The 21598-nt window shown below is 37.4% G+C and overlaps 1 protein-coding gene across 1 annotated transcript; it reads left to right on the top strand.

Moving 5' to 3' along the window:
• The first annotated feature begins 3322 nt into the window (after positions 1–3322).
• On the top strand, positions 3323–20499 carry LOC145781969 (glucosidase 2 subunit beta-like). Its single transcript, XM_082593683.1, has 13 exons — positions 3323–3520; positions 4652–4813; positions 8948–9046; positions 9423–9550; positions 13356–13570; positions 14011–14092; positions 14247–14369; positions 15843–16025; positions 16748–16878; positions 17095–17184; positions 17840–17914; positions 18425–18524; positions 19205–20499. The coding sequence occupies exons 1-13, from the start codon at positions 3403–3405 to the stop codon at positions 19346–19348; spliced, it is 1650 nt and encodes a 549-aa protein (XP_082449809.1). The 5' UTR covers positions 3323–3402; the 3' UTR covers positions 19349–20499.
• Positions 20500–21598: the final 1099 nt, after the last annotated feature.

The following is a 21598-nucleotide window of genomic DNA, read 5'->3' as shown; positions in this document are numbered from 1 at the left end:
TACCTCTTATTGTTTCGTTATTCTATAATGTTTAAATTCACTTTTGTTGTAGACCTACAATATTATATGAACACTTTCTGATAACGAAAAATTATGGTGGCAATTGACTAGTAGACCGTATGGTCGTCTCGTTGTCTCCCTGTCGGTATGGGAACTTGTGTAACTTTTGCATTGTGTATATTAATTGCATATTTCAAACATGTAGGCCTACCTATGTTCCTGTTACTGACAAATAAAAGATTGATTGATTGATTGAAAGTAAGATTTTCCGAAAGTGTTTTGAGAGATTAGTTGATTCAGATTCCGAAATAACTACCGTACTTTCCAATGAAATTCTGCAATCATAATGAAGAATAAGTTTAATCCCAACGCTACTTTTTTTGAAAAGCTCTTGTGCACCACAAAATTAATTTAAAGAAAAAAAAAATTGACTTCGATGGCCGTCGTTTTCACGAACATTAGGCACAAGATAAAAACCACTAAACTAAACAAGCAATAGAAAAAATGCTTGCTTTCACACGGTATTAATACAAACTCTATGCGAAGTAACCGACAGAAAAAAAAACTGCCAGGATTAAGATCTGCAAGAAGATTTCCCAGTCTGAGGAAAAAAGTCCAATCAATCAATTTAACTCAAATTTTACGATGATAAATTGACAATTTTCTTTTGCTATTGTTTTCTACACCAAACCTTTTATTGTTTTTTAGTTGAATTGTCAAAAAATTTAAGTATTTTTGAAGCCTTCTGAAATTAATTTTGTTGTTCGAATTGTCCAGCTTTCTTCGAATTTGTTTTAAATAAGTTTTTTGCATCAGTGAGAATTAGTCTTTTCTATGCGGAAGTGAATATGACGCTTGCATTTTCGCACAGAACTCACGGCGATCAGCCGTGTGGCAGCTTTTTTCCAATGTTGTGTTTGTTGGTGAAATCAATCTACAGTTCTATACAGGTCTGCATTCCATGCAGAAGACTAACGATGAAGAGGAACTGTGGTTTATTACAGATATTTGTATGCCCCAAGCGTCTTCTAAAGATTTATTGAGCATTTTATGGAAATACTTTGCTCAGGGATATCTATAACTACGGGATTGGAAACTCTATCCAGTGCTATACATCAGTAGGGTCATCACATTACTAGGACTACAGAAAGATTAACAAAATAAAATACCGACTAAAAGATATACAAAGTTAGATTTTGCAATAATAATACAAAATGTACACTCACATAAACTTAATTGATGTATAAAAGTACATTTACGCTGCTAGAAAAAAAAAACTATGAATCCAAAAAATGAATGAATGCAACGAGTCCAGAAACAGCCTACTGTTGTTCTTTAGCATTGTGCGTACTGCAAATCGGATCAGAAGTAAATGAGGAGTGTTCAGCAATCAGTGAAATATGCTGTTGTATCATCAACTTGTTCACTGATTAATCCAGTGCGAAACCAATCCGTTTACGACGTCATCAGAACTAAAACCAATAGTCATTCTGGAAATTTTTTAAGCAGCAAACAAAATACAACATAACTGCACTAATGGAATACAAACAAATACACAAACCAGGCAAGCATAGACCGTACAATTTACAGGTGAATTAATGATTACACTTTTGGTTGTTCGTTTAGCCTACTACTTGCTACCCTTTGAGGTCAATTTATGTGATTATTTATCACAGCAGCGCACAAAGAAAAATGACCCTACTGGTGTATAAAATGGTTTTCAGTTCCACAGAGTTTCCAATCCCGTAGTTATAGATATCCCTGACTTTGCTAAAGAAGAAATGGTCTGTGCCAATAGGGGAGACCTGGGATAGTTCGGACGATTTTTTTGAAAACAGCTCATTTTTTTTTAAATTACACAGTTCTTTTACACAGTTTTAAATTACACAGATATTCAAGTTCGTAAATGTTATTTTGTTGTAAATCGTAAAGCATTTGCCAAAAAAGTTTAGGAGTATCGTTTGATTCAGAAAACTGGAAATGCTTATAAAAAGCATACCGTAGTTTCTACGGTCTTCAAATGTCCGAAGTCACCCCGGTACCAGGGTAATTTCGGACATGCCTGGGGTCATCTCGGACAGCAATTTTATGCAGACGTTTTGAGTTGATTTGACAGTTAATACAGAATATTTGTTTTTCTTTTACCGTATATGTTCGAACCATGTCTTTAAAATCCAATAAATTATTCAAAAGATCTGAAAATAAGATTTGTTTTTAAAAGTTTGATTTTTTCCACCGGATACTTCGGCCATTGTGTCCGAAGTATCCCCAACCACGTGACTTCAGGTGAATGAAGAAAATATGGCTACCTGATTAACTGGTGGTCAAAATCATCATTTGCTTATCTGAGTATTGCTTTCTAACTACAACCTCAATCAATAAAAAGTTTGTTTTGGTTAACAGTACTTTACTGTGGCGTCAAATGCCTTATCCAAGGTATCCCCCGCGTCCGAACTATCCCCGGTCTTCCTTATATTGAACACTCACTTTTTGACATGCCAATTATGTTGTCGATACTGTGATGTTCAACAACAATGCACAAATCAATGTCTAAAGAGTTAGAAAAGCTCTAAATAAAGAATAGGCTAGTAGATTTTACTAAGCTACGTATGCACCTGTCCTACACTGTAGAAAGCTTATGTAAGCTGAAGCATCTCTTAGCTGCATGCCTGCATCTCTTTCTGGTAGAATTAAATTTGTACATGGTACTAGGGAATCAAAACTTAAATTTGAACTCATTTCACAATTTTAGCCTGTGTTCCAGCCTTTTACCATGATAAGGCAGTCAGTTACCAGTATGAAACTGAATAGAGACATCTTTACTGCATTATTAATTTACCGGTAGCTGGTCTACTGTACATACAAATTGGAAGTGACTATTTTTCCACGCTTAATGCCATGGTTACAATCATTTGTTGCCAGAGTTAGGATTACAGTTAGCGTTAGGAAGGATTAAGGTAAGGGTTAGAGTTAGGAATAAGATTAGGGTTTGGATCTTTGCCCAGGACTAAAAAAAATTCCAAAATACAAGTTTTTGTTTTAACAGCTTTAAAATTTTATCAAATTTGGGCAGAATTCCTTATCTGGCAACACTATTGAGGCTATTATTACATTATATAGTGTAGATATAGCCACAGCCATACAAATTCGTTTATATCTCTGTTGCTGTTAATACTTCAGCCACTCAATAATAATGTAACAATAACAATCTAGCATACGCCTACGTATGTCATTCACAAATGTATGTCATTCTCCAACATTTCTTTGTTTCTGTGCATTTTTTCTATCAAAATAAAGTAACTTTATTTATAATTTCAGCTGATAAGTCTAGTAAAAAACAAATAATTGGTTGCTTTGTACTGTGATGTCATTTTGTTGAATGTAGTGTAGCATAAATTGTCAATGATGTTGTCAGGCCAATGTAAAAATTTTATACCATTGTATCTGCTGTCTTTTTTCACTATTTATATTAGAGCTAATGATATTCAATTTGAAAGACCTAGAGGAGTTGCATTAACAAGTAAGTTATGCTAATTTGCAAGCCTTAAAGCAGCCGGCGGCCATCACGGCCATGGCCGCTAAGAAGTGCTTGAATGACCGCCTGTGCTACCTCCTCCGTCGGCCAAGTTTGGCCGCCGGTTTCTTCTAGCCAATTATTTAATTTTGCAATAGAATGATCGTGGATTATTATAAATGTCGAAAATATGTAGTATCAATGAGTGACGCAGAATTAGGTCAGCGCATCATAGTCACTACTGTTGTATTGAATATATCCAGCTGCGATCACCAGCGCTGTAAGTCTTGTTTGTAATTCCCAATGTTTATTTTAATGAAGTGTTAATCCAAAGTGCTAATTTACATCGGCTGGCGATATTGTCGTTTTTATATCGATTCAATGTTGTCGGATATTAAATCGTTGTTAAAAAGGAGAACTAGGTTAGTTGACATCCGTTGGTAAAACACGTGTCTTCATAGTTGAGAACGCTGTGGGTTAGTGACTTCACACCCTCAATGCTGACATCATAACGGAATAAATGGTCAGGTTTTATGAAAGGCAGTATGCAGTTGAAACAATTTACTGGGCTGCGAGCAGTTAAAACAATTTAGGGTCGTTAGATGGTCCCGCAATACCGGATTACAATCCCGATATAGCATTTTATGCGTGGTACAACGATTCTATTGCAGGACGTCGCCCAGACTTCAACAACGCTAAGTGATCATTTTAACATTGTTGCAAGTTTAATGCTATGTACTTGTGCTATCGTTATTGTATTTTTGGTCTCCAAGCACGCAGATTTGGCGGCCGAGAAGGAGCTCTCGGTAGGCCACGATGGCTGCCAGAAAAAAACACGAGTTTTAAGGCCTGTAATTTGTATCAAAGTTTTTTTCATAGAAAAAATCTGCATTTATGTTGCTTGACAAGCAACACTGAAAATACCAATGCAGCCAAAGTGTTAAAAAAATTATATTTCATGTCAATAGAGTTTTGGAGTTTAATACAATTCAATTTAACTGAATATAGTTTAATAAGTTTGTTGCATTGATTTTTTCGTGCATTATTGAGCTTGGGTTGTGAGGTTTTTAAAAATGACATATTGCCGGTTGAAGGTTCATGTTTTGTCATTCCTGTAAAACTTGTGTTTTCATACAGAACAAGTTTTGTATGACCATTCCAAAGATTTTACATGCTTGGATGGAAGCAAAACAATTAACTTCCGATATGTAAATGATGACTACTGTGACTGCCCTGATGGGTCAGATGAACCAGGTACATCAGCATGCCCAAATGGAATCTTTCATTGCACTAATGCAGGTATGTATGGTTTGATAAAGTATCCTCTTGTGTTTTTCTGCTTTTTGTATCGTACTTAGAAACTTGTACAGACAAATAAGATATATACGGTATATCTGGAACGGAATGGCCCGATTCGGTGAGTCCGATTCGGTGAGTCCGATCCCTTAAACGGGGGATTTTTTCAATTTTTTTTTTTAATTATCGGGTACCGTGGCCTAATTATCATTGCCGTTTTAGGGTTAGGGGTTAGGAGTTAGGGTTAGGGGTTAGAGGTTAGGAACTCACCGAATCAGACTCACCGAATCGGACTCACCGAATCGGACTCACCGAATAGTAGCAGACCCATCTGGAATGGCCCGTTCCGTTTCGGTTTCGATCCCTTAACGAGGGATTTTTTCAATTTTTTCTTTTAAATTATTGGTACCGTAGCCTAATTATCATTGCCGTTTTAGGGTTAGGTGTTTGGGGTTAGGGTTAGAGCAGTGGTTCCCAACCTTTTTTTGGCTGTTACCCTAATCTCCACCCTGAAGTGAGCCAATTACCCCCACGACCAATTTTCAAAAACAAAGGTGTTTATTGCTATGTATTTCAAAGGGCTAACTATGACAATCAAAATACAAGATAACAATATGCGGTAAACATTCAATGCGAAGGGTAGGCCTGGACTTCAGCCGCCAGCTTTGTGATCCTGGGCTTTGTGGTACTAAGGGCGATTCTTGTGTCACTTTCGACATCTAGGCGATTGCGCTTCTTTGTCTTCATTCCCAAGACAGTAGAAAATCCTTGTTCACAGCGATACGTTGTTATAAAAGATGTCAGGATATCTAATGCCCGTGTCGCTAATGTTGGTGCGTCCTGGAGTCTGCCAATCCAGAAGGGTTCCAAGCCTTTTCCCTTGAAATCAAGTTTCAATGCTTCGTTTAATCGCAGAGTGATAAATTCTTCTTTGCCGAAAAGTCGTCATCATCCACCTGGCTACCACATGTGAAGGCCTAGCCATTGGAGACTAGCCATGTTCAAATTCGGAAAGTATAGTTGTCAATCTTCTTGGCTAGCTGGCCGAAGTGGTCAGCCATGTCCTCCTTTAACGCCACTTTCAACTCAAGTCCATTGCTTTCGAGGTATATGTCGAGCGTCTGAAACTGCGCCAAGTGTGCCTCTTCCAACTTAACCTTCCCAATAAATGCTGCCACAGTGCTACGGTTACTTTGGTGTCGATCACAGTTACATTCTTGGCTTGAATTAAAAGATTGTTTTTGTTTAATTTACCAAAGATATCAGCCAGGTAGCACAGCTGGGAAATCCACTGTTGGTTAGAGAAGTATTCAGCCAAATCGGACTTCTTTTCCATCAGAAAAACATGGACAGCCTCACGAAGTTCTACCAGGCGGGTTCTTACTTTGCTATGAGACAGCCATCGTACTTCTGTGTGATATAGTAATGCTTTGCATTTTTCTCCATCTCTTTGCACAGTTCCTTGAAAAGACGGCTGTTCAATTCCTTCGCTTTTATAAAGTTCACGACCTTCACTTGCTTCACTGTTTCCAAATCGGGTCTCGTTACCCCCCAAAAATAGGCAAATTACCCCTCGGGGGTAATTTACCCCCAGGTTGGGAACCACTGGGTTAGAGGTTAGGAACTCATCGAAACGGACTCACCGAATCGGACTCACCGAATAGTAGCAGATTATGTCTGTGCATTAGACCTCCCCTATCCCCGGACTTTTTTTTGTTTTCATCTATATTGTGACTTTTCTGCATGGGTTTTCAATGCTGATTTCAAAAATATGCATAAAATTTTTTTTCGATTAACGTCTGGAAAGTTATTCGCTGTTGCTTAGCAACAACTTTTCATAAAAATTACAAAAATCTCCTTTAAAACCCCTTTGCTTTTAACCTAGTATCCTGATATCTAGATTATCTGAAAGCATTTCTTCTGCTGAAGAATTTAAAAAAAAAATTATTAAAATTGGACAATCGGTACCAGAGTTATGACCGTTTAAGTACCCAGATTATGCAGTCACGCATGACTGATTTTTGTTAATTTATTGCCAAATGATACTAGAAAAATGGTGAAAGTTTACAAAAAGGAATCTGCTGCCTTAATTAAATTTCGAGAAACACTGACAACATGATTTAGGATATCTGCTAAGAATGCCGAAAATCTTATTAACAAAAACAAAACATTGCTACCAGAAGATAAGGCAGAAGGTATACAGTTTCTTAAATTACTTGAAACAAACCAACCAGCATCTCTTGGACCCCTTGATAGAAAGAGGTTGAAACGCTCAAGAATTATGCATTGAAGAATCGAATAAAGGTAATAAAGTATGATGTATGTTTATTCCGAGTATGCTTAACAGCCTAATGATTTTTAAAGTAACATACCTATTAATTTTTTGATACGGATGCTTAAACAAGACATTTTTTACAGATAAATGCAGATTCTCAGTGCAGATTCGACTTAATTTATTGGGAAGATGATGAGGAGAGGAAATTAAGTCCTGAGGTAGATGGCTGAGAATCTGCATTTATCTGTAAAAAACGTCTTGTTTATGCATCCGTATCAAAAATTAATAGGTACTTTAAAAATCATTGGGTTGTTTAGTACCGTATACTGGGAATAAACATACATCATACTTTATTACCTTTTCTTAGCAGATATCATAAATCTTGTTGTCAGAGTTTCTCGAAATTTAATTAAGGCAGCAGATCCCTTTTTGTCATGTTTGTATTTCTTGCATTCATCAACCAAACGAATAATTTTGTTTTGGATATTTTGTTTTGTCATCAGTGGAATGCAAGCAGGCTGCTATACTTTTGCTGGACATACTGCTGTATCCCAAGCTGCGAGCTTCCCACTCTGGTGGTTACAAGGATTTAATTGAAGATGATATATGTATTTGTGAAGAACATCTCCAGTAGTTGGTCTAAATTGTCCTTCCTTAAAATGTTTTAAAGGCTGCAAATTACCAAGCAAACCACCATTGTTTATTTTACTCTTCCTCAGCTCCATGATGGATACATGAATACACACGGAATATCAGACAGTAGAAGTGTATACAATACGTTATATAATCATACAAGACACAAGTAGAAAATGCTAGCTGATCAATAGTGAAACCTGAAATGCATTACAGAAGGTTATCGTTAAGTTCAGCTGACTTAATCCATTTTTTGCCACATGATTTAGATACATTGACTTCATTTCGCTGGGTTAGAGATGCTATTGAAATTGTGGCGGACTGTGACCATCTTGCACTTGATCAGAGCTCTTTCCGAGCAATGAAGCGTGTATTCTAACATCAAGTGCAATGGGTACCCAGATGTTAGCTACATTGAGATGATCAGTTCCACGTTATACTGTATATGACTCCAGGCATTTAACGTTTGTGGTGCCTAAGGAATACATCTCGTTGTAGGAATGAAGCGACTGCGACAAAATCATTCATGCATGACTGTTCGTATCAATTTTTTAATAACTTTTTTTCTGTTGATCTGAGACACTTTTTAATATATTTTTTGAACTCCTTACCCCCAAAAACCCCTTGACAGCAACTTTCACCATTTTTCTAGTATCATTTGGCAATAAATTAACAAAAATCAGTCATGCGTGACTGCATAATCTGGGTACTTAAACGGTCATAACTCTGGTATCGATTGTCCAATTTTAATAATTTTTTTTTTGATTCTTCAGCAGAAGAAATGCTTTCAGATAATCTAGATATCAGGATACCAGGTTAAAAGTAAAGGGGTTTTAAAGGAGATTTTTGTAATTTTTATGAAAAGTTGTTGCTAAGCAACAGCAAATAACTTCCCAGACGTTAATCGAAAAAAAATTTTATGCATATTTTTGAAATCAGCATTGAAAACCCATGCAGAAAAGTCACAATATAGATAAAAACAAAAAAAAGTCCGGGGATTGGGGAGGTCTACTGTGCATTTAAAATCCATTCAATTTCTAAAGTGTAAAACTTTAACAATTTGTAAAGAAGATTATTAAGAGGTTTTTATTCAAACAGTTTTTAGCATACTGCAGTGTCGGCCAAGGCACATGTCAACCGCTCTAATCATATTGGTTTCCCTTATTATTGGACAACGTTCATGGTTTGTCATGGTGTTTTCTCATGTCACTGTTAAAACCATATTTCAGGTTACCGGCCTAAGAATATTCCCTCCTCTCGTGTAAATGACGGATTGTGTGATTGCTGTGATGGAAGTGATGAATGGAAAAATCAAAGTCTATGTCCAAGTATAAAAACTCAGCTTCTATGTGACCTTACATTTGTGATTTTTGTTACATCAAACAGTAATATGGCTGTACAATACATGTAAATTTTTGATTTTTTACACTGCTTACAGTTTTTTTGTAAGTTTTTTTTATTGATCAATTTTGTAAAGCGCTGAGGAGCAATGCATTCTGCAATGGATGCAGCACTATAAAACAAACATTATTATTATTATAAACCAAGGCGTGTCCAAATGTAAATGACATCTCTATGTTTTGCTTTAATTTGATGATTATATGATATATATACGATAATGATGATGAATGTTTCAATGTAGAAACATTAAGAACTTGAAGTGTTGGTATTGATCAATGATCAAATCTATACCGGTTTGTCCAGACACTTGTATTGAATTGTGGAAAATCGAAAAGGAAGAGATGCGAAAACAAATGGATGAAGCCAATCAGGGATATGTGAAGAGGAAAGTTTTCTCTGAGACTGGTCTTGCCAAGAAAGCTGAGCGGCAAGTATGTTTTTGCTTTTTGTTTCAGATTGCCTAGTACAGTTTTTATGCACAATAAAACAGTATTGCCTATGGCAATCTGGGTTTTTTTTTTCGCTGAGACTTTTCGGTCATTTGTCCGAAATGACTTGAAAAAATTCGGTCCGTTTTTATTTATTTCGGTCATTTTTAGTCATTTTTGGTCATATTTGTTCAATTGACTATATATTTTTTCGGACATTTTGACCGAATTGACTATATTTTTTTCGGACATTTTGCTAAAAAATCGGTCAATGACCGATAAATGACCGAAAAAAAAAACCCAGATGGCAATACATTAAAACAAAAGGTCTGCCATGCTTGTCTTACGAACGATTAAACTTTGTGTTTTGTCTTATACTTAATGCACAATCTTTTTGTTACATCTCATGTTGCAGTAGCTCTAGTCTAAATTACTGTAATATTTGGACCACATGAATGGGTCTGAAAGTTATACCAGATTAGGATATGCTTTATGTTTATGGCAATAGAGCTGTTAGATGCAAGTGAAAATTTGTAATAATGTAATCATCATCATAATCCATCGTCGGTTTGTTCCCCACTAGTGGGGGTGGCCGATTGTTTCCGCGCAGCAATTGTCTTAATCCCTTTTCTCCATTTCACCCTGTCCCTTGCATCTTCCTCCTTCAGTCCGACTTTTTTAAACTCATCCTTCACTTGTTGTTTCCACGTTCTTCTTGGACGACCGCGTTTCCTCTTCCCATCCACCTTTAGATCTAGTGCCTTTCTAAGAAAACTTCCTTCCTCCCTCCTTATCACATGTCCATACCATCTTACTCCATTTGCCCTTGCCAGTTGGTCTATGGTCTCTCTCATCTCTAGCATATCCAATAATTCTTCAGTCCTTTTTTCCCTTCTCGTTTTCACCCCACACATTGCTCTCACCATTGACCTTTCCGTTCTTCTCAGGATTGCCAGTTCACTCTCTCTCAATACCCATGTCTCGCTACCATGTAGCATTGCAGGCCGCACACAGCTCCGATATACTTTTCCTTTCATCCTTAGTGAAAATTTTCTGCCATACAACATTTCCCCACATTCCCTGAACTTTGCCCAGCCCAATCTTGCCCTTGTTGTCATCGCTGCTTCACATCCACCACTTCCATTTATCCGATCACCCAGATAACAGAAGTCTGTCACTGTTTCGATGCCATGGCAGAACTCATCATCATGGCCTTCCACTTCATTCCTTCCTTTATTGCATTTCCCACAAACAAAACACTTCGCCAATCTTGTTGCGGCTCTCTTGACATTAGCACATCTTGCATGTACCCACTTTCCACATTCCTTGCATTGCATTGAGTTTCTCATCACTCTCTTGATTGAAGTGATTTGGTGAATCCGTGGATGAGAGGCAGGCTCTGTGACAAGAAGAGCAAGGTTGGGATGGCAAAGTTCAGGGAATGTGGGCAATATGAAAGAAAATTTTTGTTAAAAAGAACAAGTATCGGAGTTGTGTTTGGCCTGCAATATTGTGCGGAGGGAGACTATAAACTAACTTGCAAATGTCCAGTAAGACGGCATGGACTCAGGAAGGAGAAAAGAAGGTTTTTCTAAAAGATTCTGAAGGCGGTCTACAACTTTATACGGTGGGCCACATAATGTGAAAGCAAATGACACAATCTTTAGACTGCAAGCCACGAATGACGCAAAGCCCGAATGACGCGAGATTTGATTATTTCGTACTAAAATTAATTGAATTTGGTGGTACAATAATTTCATTTGTCATGGCAGCAATTTTATTTTTTATACCAACAAAAATATTAAGCAATAATCAATAAAAAATCAACCAGGTTTGGTAACTACAAAAATTTATTGGTAGAGCTTTCGCCGCCGTAAAGGCGGCTTCATCAGTACTCTTATTCAAATAGAATCAAAATTCTAATTTAATAATGATTCTATTTGAATAAGAGTACTGATGAAGCCGCCTTTACGGCGGCGAAAGCTCTACCAATAAATTTTTGTAGTTACCAAACCTGGTTGATTTTTTGTTGATTATTATACGTTTGGTTGAATCCTCTCACATGGATCCTACAATTATTAATGATTAGCAATTCCCATAAGTTCACCGAGAAGCCAGAAGTGAGGTTAAGAGTCTGCAGAAACCTTTTATTACTAAAAATATTAAGATTGTTTTATGCACTTAACAAAATAAAAATGAACCTTGGTTATTTCTCACTAAAACTAATTGTTTTTTTCATAGCGGTTGACCTCAATGGAAGCGGTTGACCGTTGCGACCAAATATGAAGATTTTAGAAATCCAGAAACGCACGCACAGAAATGCTTTTTTTCCTGAAAATTAGTTAAGAAGTCTGTATGTAGCAAAACAGCAAACCCTTACTTGACTGGTTTTGATCTTCTAACTTCAGTTGATGTCTAAAATATGAAAAACGACCAAAATTCTGATATATCCGAAAGACGATTATGATGTCATAATACTTGGTTGGCAACAATGTTTAAAAACACCAACTTCATTAATGACCTATTCTTGGAATGTCGTTGCTATTTCGTGTCTTGCCTTCGAGTTTCAAAACAAAAATGTTTCAAGTGCATGAATTGCGCATTTAAGTAACTGGTGACCCCCCTCTCCCCCACACCCTTGATACTTCATAATTCAGAAACTTTTCAAACCAATCTTATGAAAAGTTTTTTTTTTATCAAATAATGAAAACTTTTACTGAGCTTTAAAATGATTAGGAGGGCACGCGCCTCTTTGATGCTACGCTACTGCCAGTACACAGTAGGCCTATGTATGCCTATTGCCTACGCCAGTAGGTAGTTCGCCTGGACCGACAGTAGCCTAGTTTTGCTTTTATCATACAGCCTCGCTTGGCTTATAAACAAATAAAAACTTGGCTTAAAGCAGGTAAAACATTTGGAAATTTCTATATCAATCACTCATTTTTTACTTTTTTCCTCAGTCACAGAAAACTTCTTGGTTATAATTTCTGAAATCAGAACAAAATCAATGTCTTTCTTGACCTCGATGTTAACAAAAATAACACTGCGCAAATAACAAAAATAACAATTACCAAACTGTTGACGGTTCCTGGTGTACTTTTCGATGTTGAATCCGAAAATGTTGTCCGTTTTCTTGCATCAGGTCTAGTATTTTTGCAAGTTGCATTCGAAATTTTCGGCAGCTTCATGGCTTCCACATCCTCCTTTATGTCTTCTTTCAGACCTTTTTTACTCCACCATCAATTGCTGAACAGATGTGACTAATTAACGATATAATATATTCAATCGCCATCTCCGCTTGCAGAAGATGGCGCATCAACATGGATTATCTGCTTCCATGAGTCACGGTTTTTAGCTAGCTCGCCCAATGTTGTAAAATTGAGTTCGGTCCATGCCTGGACGTTGTCGTGCATCGCCTTGGTGGTCTGCCTTTTTTTCTCTTTCCGTTAACTTTACTTTCCATGCAGATTTTGCTGACTCCGTGTTTTGATTTTTTAGTATGACCGAAAGGTTTTAGAATTTTGGAGTTTATTGTTGCTGCAATTGGGCGTAGCTTCGTTATAGTCAAAAGGTTTTCTTAAATTAACAACAGCTGCATCAAATGTTCATTACCGATGGATCAATCTTTTAAATTTTAATCATTTCTTACAAAGCTATTTCCAAAGTAGTGAGATGCTGTGAGTAGCCTAGCTTATGAACAACTATATCGAGATTTGTACAACACGGCATTGCGAGATACTTTGACATGTTAACCTTGTTTTGTCTGTAGTTATGGTTTCAGAAAAGCTAACTATAAACTTGTGTTCAGGCAGCTCTTGTTGAAGAGCAAGAAAAACTGACCAGAACCCAAGAGGCTGAAGCTCTTTTGCAACAAGTGAAGGATGAAATAGAAGCCAAAGAAAATGAGGCAAAAGAAGCACGACGAAAAATTATGGAGGAAGAGCTTGCAAGGAAAGCTCAAGAAATGAACATTGAAAAAGGAAACAAAGCTTTTGCGGAGATGGACGCTGATGGAGATTCTCGGTAAGCTACTGATTAATTGCTGTATTTGTTTTTTAGTTCAAAATTTTTCTTGTTTATTGATGTTTGCTCGGGTATACGAAAAAACATGCGGTGGGATAGAACAAAATTCGCATGCAAGTAGGTAAATATAATGAAGTTTGAATTTTGGTTTCTCTGCTGATCGTTGTCCACAGCTATTTCCTCTTCGCTGTTGTTTTGGTGGAAATTATAAGGAATCCAAACACGGTTGCTGTATTTTCATTCTTGCCGGTTAAAGGGATCGATTAAATATTTCAGCCCTTTCTCCTAATCATTCCGATGTCATCAAACCGCAAGCTCTGTTTATAGAAATTGTCGGCCAACCCTGTTCTAGTGTAAGTCTTTGTCGCCCCCCTTAATATGTCGTCTCCCATGCTGCCTTGCATTAGAATGAACACCCAGTAATTTTTGATTGGTTTTAGTGTGACCATCGATGAACTTCAAACCCACACCGAGCTCGATCCTGACACTGCAGACGGAGATTTCACTGAAACCGAAGCTGAGGTAGATTTTTTCTCTGGTAACGTTCGTTTTGTTGCAAATAGCTCCAAATCCCAAGACACAAAATGAACTACGGTGTCACTGTCATTGTACCTCATTATCTCATGCTACCTAAGATAAATTAGGTATAAAATATACAAATTTTCTTTTTTCACAGGGCATACTGTCCACTGCAGCAGTTGATCTCAGTCAGTTCATGGAATCTGTGTGGTCTCAAATAAATGGAACTTTTCAAACTAGTGTACCCCCTCCTGTTGAGACCCCAGAAGAACCAATTGAGGTAAACTCGATTCATCTTGAATATGATTTTCCTGTGTTTTCTGTTGCGGGTCTATGACTTGTAGGCACAGGCATGTGAGCACCTGACATCCCAGACAACAAAATCCGTCATTTTGACATTGATTCAGACTAAAAGTGCTGTCATTCGTCAACAAGTTTGCCGAACATGTTTTTTAATTTCAGCCAAACTTACGTTTCCTGATAGTGCAGTTAGCCAAAACATTAAGGGTCCAGTTTCCAAAATGGTCCATATTTGATATACTTAATAGCCATGTCCGCTTGCAGCAGGTTGCGCATCAACAATACATGAATTATTATCTGTTTCATGAGTCACGGTTCTTAGCTAGCTCACCCAGTGTCGTCAAATTGAGTTCGGTCCCTGCCTGGATGTTGTCATGCCATCGCCTTGGTGTTGTACCTCTTTTTCTCTTTTCGTTAACTTCACCTTCCATGCAGATTTTGTTAACTCCTTATTTTGATCTTTTAGTATGGCCGAAAAGTTTTAAACTTTTTGATTTTATTGATTCGTTATATAGTCAGTAGGTCTTCTATTTTTATGGGTTATAGGCGAATTCTTCGTAAACAATTCTTCGTAAAGCAATTCTTCGTAAGCAATTCTTCGTAAAACAATTGTTCGTAAACAGTTCTTGGTGAAATGAAATCCGTAAAAGAATTTTTCGTAAAGCATTTCTTCGTATACATCAAATCTCCATTGCATGCACGAATAAATGCTTTGGGAAGAATTGTTTTACAAAGAATTAACTTTACGAAGAATTGTTTTACGAAAAATTGCTTACGAAGAATTGCTTTACGAAGAACTGTTTACGAAGAAAACGTCGGACACCATTTTTATGTGGTCAAGTAGCCTTTTGTTAGTCATGCTTCTCATGATGTGTTTTTGGAAAGTGTTGAGATTTTTCGTTTTTGCGGTGGTCCAATTTACACATTCTAGAGTCTAGACTGTATAGCACGACTGGTAAAACGTAAATGTTGAAACATTTTTTTATTTTAGTTTAATTGGGAATCTATTGGAGGTTGAGATCTTTTTATTCTTTTGAAATGCTGCCCAGCCTAGACCGATTCGGTGCTGTATTGCAGTTTTTCTATCGTTGGTCGAGGATAGTTTGTGGTCAAAATATGCCAATTTTGATACTTGTTCTATTTGCTTTCCGTATACATCGAGATTGAGTGAGTTGTCAATTGTATCAGTTGTCAAACATTTGGTTTTGGACACATTCATTTGAAGACCGAATTTAGCAGCGGTTTTTGACAGATCATCAAGGAATTCTTGTATTTTCTGTTTCGAGTTGTTCATTATGACCGTGTCGTCTACATAGCTTAAGTTGGATAGCACGTGACCGCCAATCGTGAATCCGCTTGTGCATTCATCTTCCGTTTCTAAGACTATTGCAGTCTCAGTTACGATGCAAAACAGGATAGCAGACAGAACAACAAGTTTGTTGTATTCGCTCAGATTGTGGGGGAAATCCCCGACTCGGAAGAGGCCGCTTTTAGAGAGGAAGAAATCGAGAAGCAAGCAGCGGAACATGATGATGATGACGACGACGATGATGAAGGAGATGAGGATGACTACTATGAAGATGACGATGATGCTGGGGATACTTACGAAGAAGAAGAAACAGATGACATTAAAGAGGTTGCTGGAGTAAAACTTTGCTTGTTTGGTGCCAATACCTGCTGATACAATATGGCAGTGATATGCATCGTAAAGTACAATCAGCAATTTTTTCACTTCATCTTTTTCTTGTCGTTTGATAAATTTAGCAGTGAAGCTGCTACAACGTTGTTTGTTGCTTTTTTACTGTTTTCTTTATGACATGATGTGTTTGAAACAGTTAATGTGTATCGTAAAGAGCATTACAACAAGTGCTCCAACATTGCATCGACTTCTACTGCTTACTGTAGTTGATAAGCTTTCAAAAGACTACGTAAGCTTTGTAATGTAAACTTAGGTGGCGATTTGAAAAACTCTTCGTTTTGCATCCTGCCATAGTTTTCCATTGCTCAACCTCTTGGAGAAACCACAGCATTTTCAGTTTTCACCCAAACTGCAGATGTTTTTGGTGCATCAGCACAGGCGCCTGAGAATAGATCTCGGCGGAGTTCGTAAAGAGCCATCTGGACTTAGTGGGAGTGGTAGTCTATCAGGAGGGCGAGACATGTAAATGTTAACAGATTCTTCCGGGTCGGATGATGATTGATTCTGCTTTTCCCGTAAGGTGAAGCCAGCTACCGATGCTTAAGGATGATGGCTTCTGCCAAGTCAGAGCAAGCATATTTCTACCTTGGTTAATGATGTCTCCTCTTTTGTGTTGTGCTTCCCAGTAAGTCATAGCTTTAGCTTGCTGTTGTTGCTAGGACGCGGCTCCTGCTGGAGAAGAACTTTATTACGACGACGTCACCCGAGCTTTGATACAAGAAGCGAACGAAGCAAGAAAAAAACTTGAAGAAAATCAGAAGGAAAAGAAGAAAATCGAGCAAGAAATACAGTAAGAATTTTTTGAGCTGCAAGTACATTTTTTGACAGTTGGCATTTGTTTTAGCGAATGGCTTGACTTTTCATGTGTTTCTATGTTTAGCCGAGAAAAAATGTCGCCTGTGAACAAATAATCACGATAAAATATTTATTTGACCTGCAGATCACAGTAGGATTGTATGAGATCATACCAGGATTGTGTAAGCTAACATGTGTATGACTTTTCTAGAGAGCTGAATAAAGTTCTTGAGTTGGACTTCGGACCAGATGAGGCCTTCCAAGCAATGCAGTTCCAATGTTATGAACTAATCACAATGGAGTAAGTCCCAACGTATGAGTGATCTCGAAGGCTCGAGAAATAACTTGAACATATAGATTGCAAGCCATCATGCTTTGTTAACTGCTGGGCGTGGTTATTGCTTATCAGTTGAAAAGGAAGTTTTATGACTACCGGTCAATTTTCCGTGTAGGTTAAGTTGCTGCACTTGCGCAATCAAAGGCTGTATAGAAATTCTATTTGATTAAGAACTGATGATAAACCAACTAAGAAGAGATTTCTTACTGCGTCGATGATAACAATCTATCGTCAGTGTTTCCAACAAACAGGTTGCTGGCTTTTTCGGTACATGAATGATCGTATTCGTGATCATTCTATCTCTGCACTTAAAGCAAAAGCATTAAGCAAGCAACTTGTTTGTTGAAAACAACTGGTGGAAATGATTTGTTAAGTACAGTAGCTGCTACTTACTGTGACTGTGACAATTCAATTATGATTGGATTGAGTTTTTCTGCATGGAGTCGGTTATGATTAAATCTATAACCGATTAAGACAACTCCATGCCTGTTTTGGTAGCAAGAAAGTGTACATTAATGAAGTTCACCCGGGTTCTTTATTTCAAGCTAAATCAGCGAGTGACTGCAGTCGTCAGTTAGAACTTAAAACTTTCTCAAATGTTACACTGTAATTGTTTTAGATACAAGTATAAGCTGTGTCCGTTTGACAAGACCTCGCAAAGTCCTAAAAATGGTGGCTCAGAAACCAATCTTGGGTAAGATTCTTTCGTTCAACTCGCTGCATCCAGCTATTTAACAGCAATGTCGCATTAAAGTTGTGTCAAAACGATCGAAATGCGGTTCAACGACGAACGCTTGGTCGTGGCTACTTGAACACATGGCCTGATTTGTCACGTTTTGTAGACTTTAGGTTTTAATAACTGTTGCTAGCAGTAAAATTTGATTAAATCGCATGTTTTCATCTCTAATTGCCTCCTGTCACATCACGTATCTTAACCTTTTCGGGCATTGAAAAATATATAATTCATAATTTTTGAAACTTTCTGTCAGACTTTTAGGAAGCATTTGCAAAATGTGTTAAATCAGGCCGTATCATCAGTTGCCCATGGTTGTGCTTGCCATAAAAGTTGAAAACTCTGACAACAATTAGCTGAAAATCAAATTTCTGAAGTTAGCCAACCAAGAACAAAATTTTTTAGTAATCTTTGTTGTATAAATTAATAAATAAACAAATGCAAACACTTATGAATTTCATTCTGTTTCAGACGTTGGGGTTCGTGGGCGGGTCCAGAAGGATTTAAATATTCCAAGATGAAGTACGAGAATGGTTTGACTTGCTGGAACGGACCTGCCCGGTCTACCGAGGTTTGCTTTCATTAAAACATGTTGCCCAAATAGTTGATAGTTTACTAGAAGTTTCCCACGAAATCTTATAAACCGAAGTAAAACACGAAACCGAAGTAAAACACGAAACCGAAGTAAAACAATAAACCGAAGTAAAACACGAAACCGAAGTAAAACAATAAACCGAAGTAAAACACGAAACCGAAGTAAAACAATAAACCGAAGTAAAACACGAAACCGAAGTAAAACAATAAACCGAAGTAAACACGAAACCTCATAAACCGAAACTTCTAGAGAACTAGAAGTTTTCCACGAAATCTTATAAACCGAAAACTTGCAAAGTAGTTTTATTCAGTCATATTTGCAAATTTTGCGACAAGATTTTTCTAATTGGAAAATCGATTCAGTTCACCCAGCATTAGCTTCGATTTGCACCCGTTGACCAAATTAACAACAAAGAAAAATTTGATCGTCAGAGGGTGGTTAGAAAAGGAGAAATGAAAAACAAAAATTAAAACCCAAAAGCGCTTATTTGTTGTTTTACCCATGAAACTGCAGTGTTTGTTTTTTTCTATTTTACAACATTTCGGCAATGCTTTCATATTAGAAACTTGTTTGACATACAACTATTCAGTCTATTATTTTAGAATACATTTTAATGAATAATATTACACCTAGCTATACGTTTTCTATCGTTTCAGGTAAGGATACGGTGTGGAGTTGAACACAAGCTGCTATCTGTAGATGAACCTTCCCGATGTACTTATGTGTTTGAATTTGCTACACCCTGTGCGTGCATACAATCGGAGGAAAATTTATCTTCGGCTCCTAAAGACGAGTTATGATTGTATTGGGCTCAAATTAGCCTCAATGTTGTAGAGAAGCGGCTTTTTGTGAGTTGTCGAAGAAACGCGATCAATTTCAAGCTGCTCGTTATTTTTGATAATTTAGGTTGTTTTGCTTGTTAAACAAAACGTAGGCTTAACCCTGTATCCAGTTAGTTCAGACAATTTATAAAGTCTGTAGTTTCACTACCAAGCTTTGCAGTTTCTAACTAATGAAGCACTTTTTTGCAATGTCTGTCAAGAAAGGACGTTTGCTGCATCCAGTTGTGTATCATAACCCAGGCCATTGGCTACTTTGCTTACTCTAGACATCGTCATACTGTATTTGTACTTAATGTGAAAAGCACGATGACCAAAATTAGTGTTTGTATTAATGTAACAAACATTTGAAGCGTCCTTTCACAATGTAACATATTGCCCCGATTGGAGATGTGCAAAAACTTCACATTGATTTATTGCTGCCGGCTTGGAGAAATTGAACCTTTCAACAAGCTTATACACTACAGCGCTGTAGTAAGCTGTCTTGTTTTTTTTACAAAGCGCTACAATCTTGTTTCATGTCATGTATTGCAGAGAATGTGAAATGTTTTTGGTTATAAAAAGAGATTGAGCTGAACGCTAATACGATATTACTGTAATTTTGTTCCTTGAAGAATAGGCCTACAGAACTTGAATGTATTGCGTTGAGCATAAATAATGCACGAACTCTACTACCGCATTGTTATAATACGATTTGTAAACCGCTTAAAATTTCATGTCGCCTTCTGTTGTTAAATTTCCTTTGTTGTCGCGACCGACATTTTTGGCTGGATACTACAATAACTAGATAGGTTTGTGCATTTGGAAGAGAACACAAAAAGTAATTCGCAGTAAAGGTTATTAAAATGTCGGAATAAATGAAATTTTGACTTCATTTTGAAAATTGTTTTCCAAGAAACCATTGTTCTATTCCAATTCAACAGTAGACCAAGCACATGTGGCCTATTTCATTCTTTGTCTTAACAGCACGGTCTGATTGTTCTAATTTTATCACAGATTCATTCATGTTCTTGAACTTTTTGCACCAGAAAGACGAGCGATGTAACATATTTCTTGTAACATGAAACAAATGAAAGTACAAATTTACAAAAACTAGTCTGTTTTGTAATATGAAAACTGCTTTCAATACTTCGGTAGGGCATTGATGGCACTTCGTGCACTGACATGCCGTAGTCTAATAAAAATAGCCTGCCCTGTAACAACGCTTGATCCAGGGAAACTGGGGTTCTCGTAATTCGTTGGTGAAAACCGTTCCGTGTTGAACGCCCAGTTTACACGCCATGCAGAGAAACTTAAAGCCTGGTCTACACTACAAGTCCGAAAAGCGCAAACGCCTGCCTTGTCCAGCCTCGACTGACTAAAAACTGTGTACTCTGGCAAATTTGATCTTGCGACCGTGTGCATTCAAGCGCTAACAACTTCACTTTCTGCTTGGTTACGTCAACTGGCTGGAAATTCGCCTTCAATTGATTTATACTTATCAATCAAACGCATCCATCGCTGTACTGACACAGTGTAATAGGTCAACTGAAAATAATCTAGAATAGTATTGTAGACCTAGAGCTATCCTTTAACTTGTACAGTTGAACACTGCAATCAATGCAAGACTAGCAGGTAGGCCAACCCAAGTTTAACCAAAAGCCTGGTGAAGTGCTACCTGACCAACAGCTAAAGATAGTTTGAATCCGTCTAAGAGGTAGGACCACCATACTAGCTGGAAGGCCAACTTTAATCATACCAAAAGCCTAGTGAAGTGCCACCTTAACCAAACTAACAGCTAAGTAAGCTTATGTAAGACTTTTTTAAACCTAACCTTTTAATTTTTATCTACACACACCAACTAACCTAGGCTATTAACTGAAACAGAGTAGCCTACCATCTTTCCAGAAAACTGAAACTGCCTTTTCACCAAAGTCCCACAAAATGCCAAGACCTGAGCTCAAACTAAATTTTGCGCCAGAACCTTGGTCAAGCGAATCTCTCCAGAGCTTAAAAAAAGCTCGCGATGACCAGAGTGAACAAATATCCCATCCTTGTAAGCCAATGTCTGCGCGGTTGCGTAAAGGCAGAAATTACATTTTTTCGTAAATTGTCGCATGATATTGCAATATGCTTATGCAGAGTTACGATCGATCTGGAAGGCTACAAAAATCGACCTTTTTGAGAATTTGACCATTGAAACTCTAGTAAGTGTCAATTCATTAAACTTAG

The sequence above is a fragment of the Aplidium turbinatum genome, chromosome 13 (assembly GCF_918807975.1).
Source record: "Aplidium turbinatum chromosome 13, kaAplTurb1.1, whole genome shotgun sequence".
NCBI lineage: Eukaryota > Metazoa > Chordata > Ascidiacea > Aplousobranchia > Polyclinidae > Aplidium > Aplidium turbinatum.
This window is presented reverse-complemented; position numbering and strand designations above follow the sequence as displayed.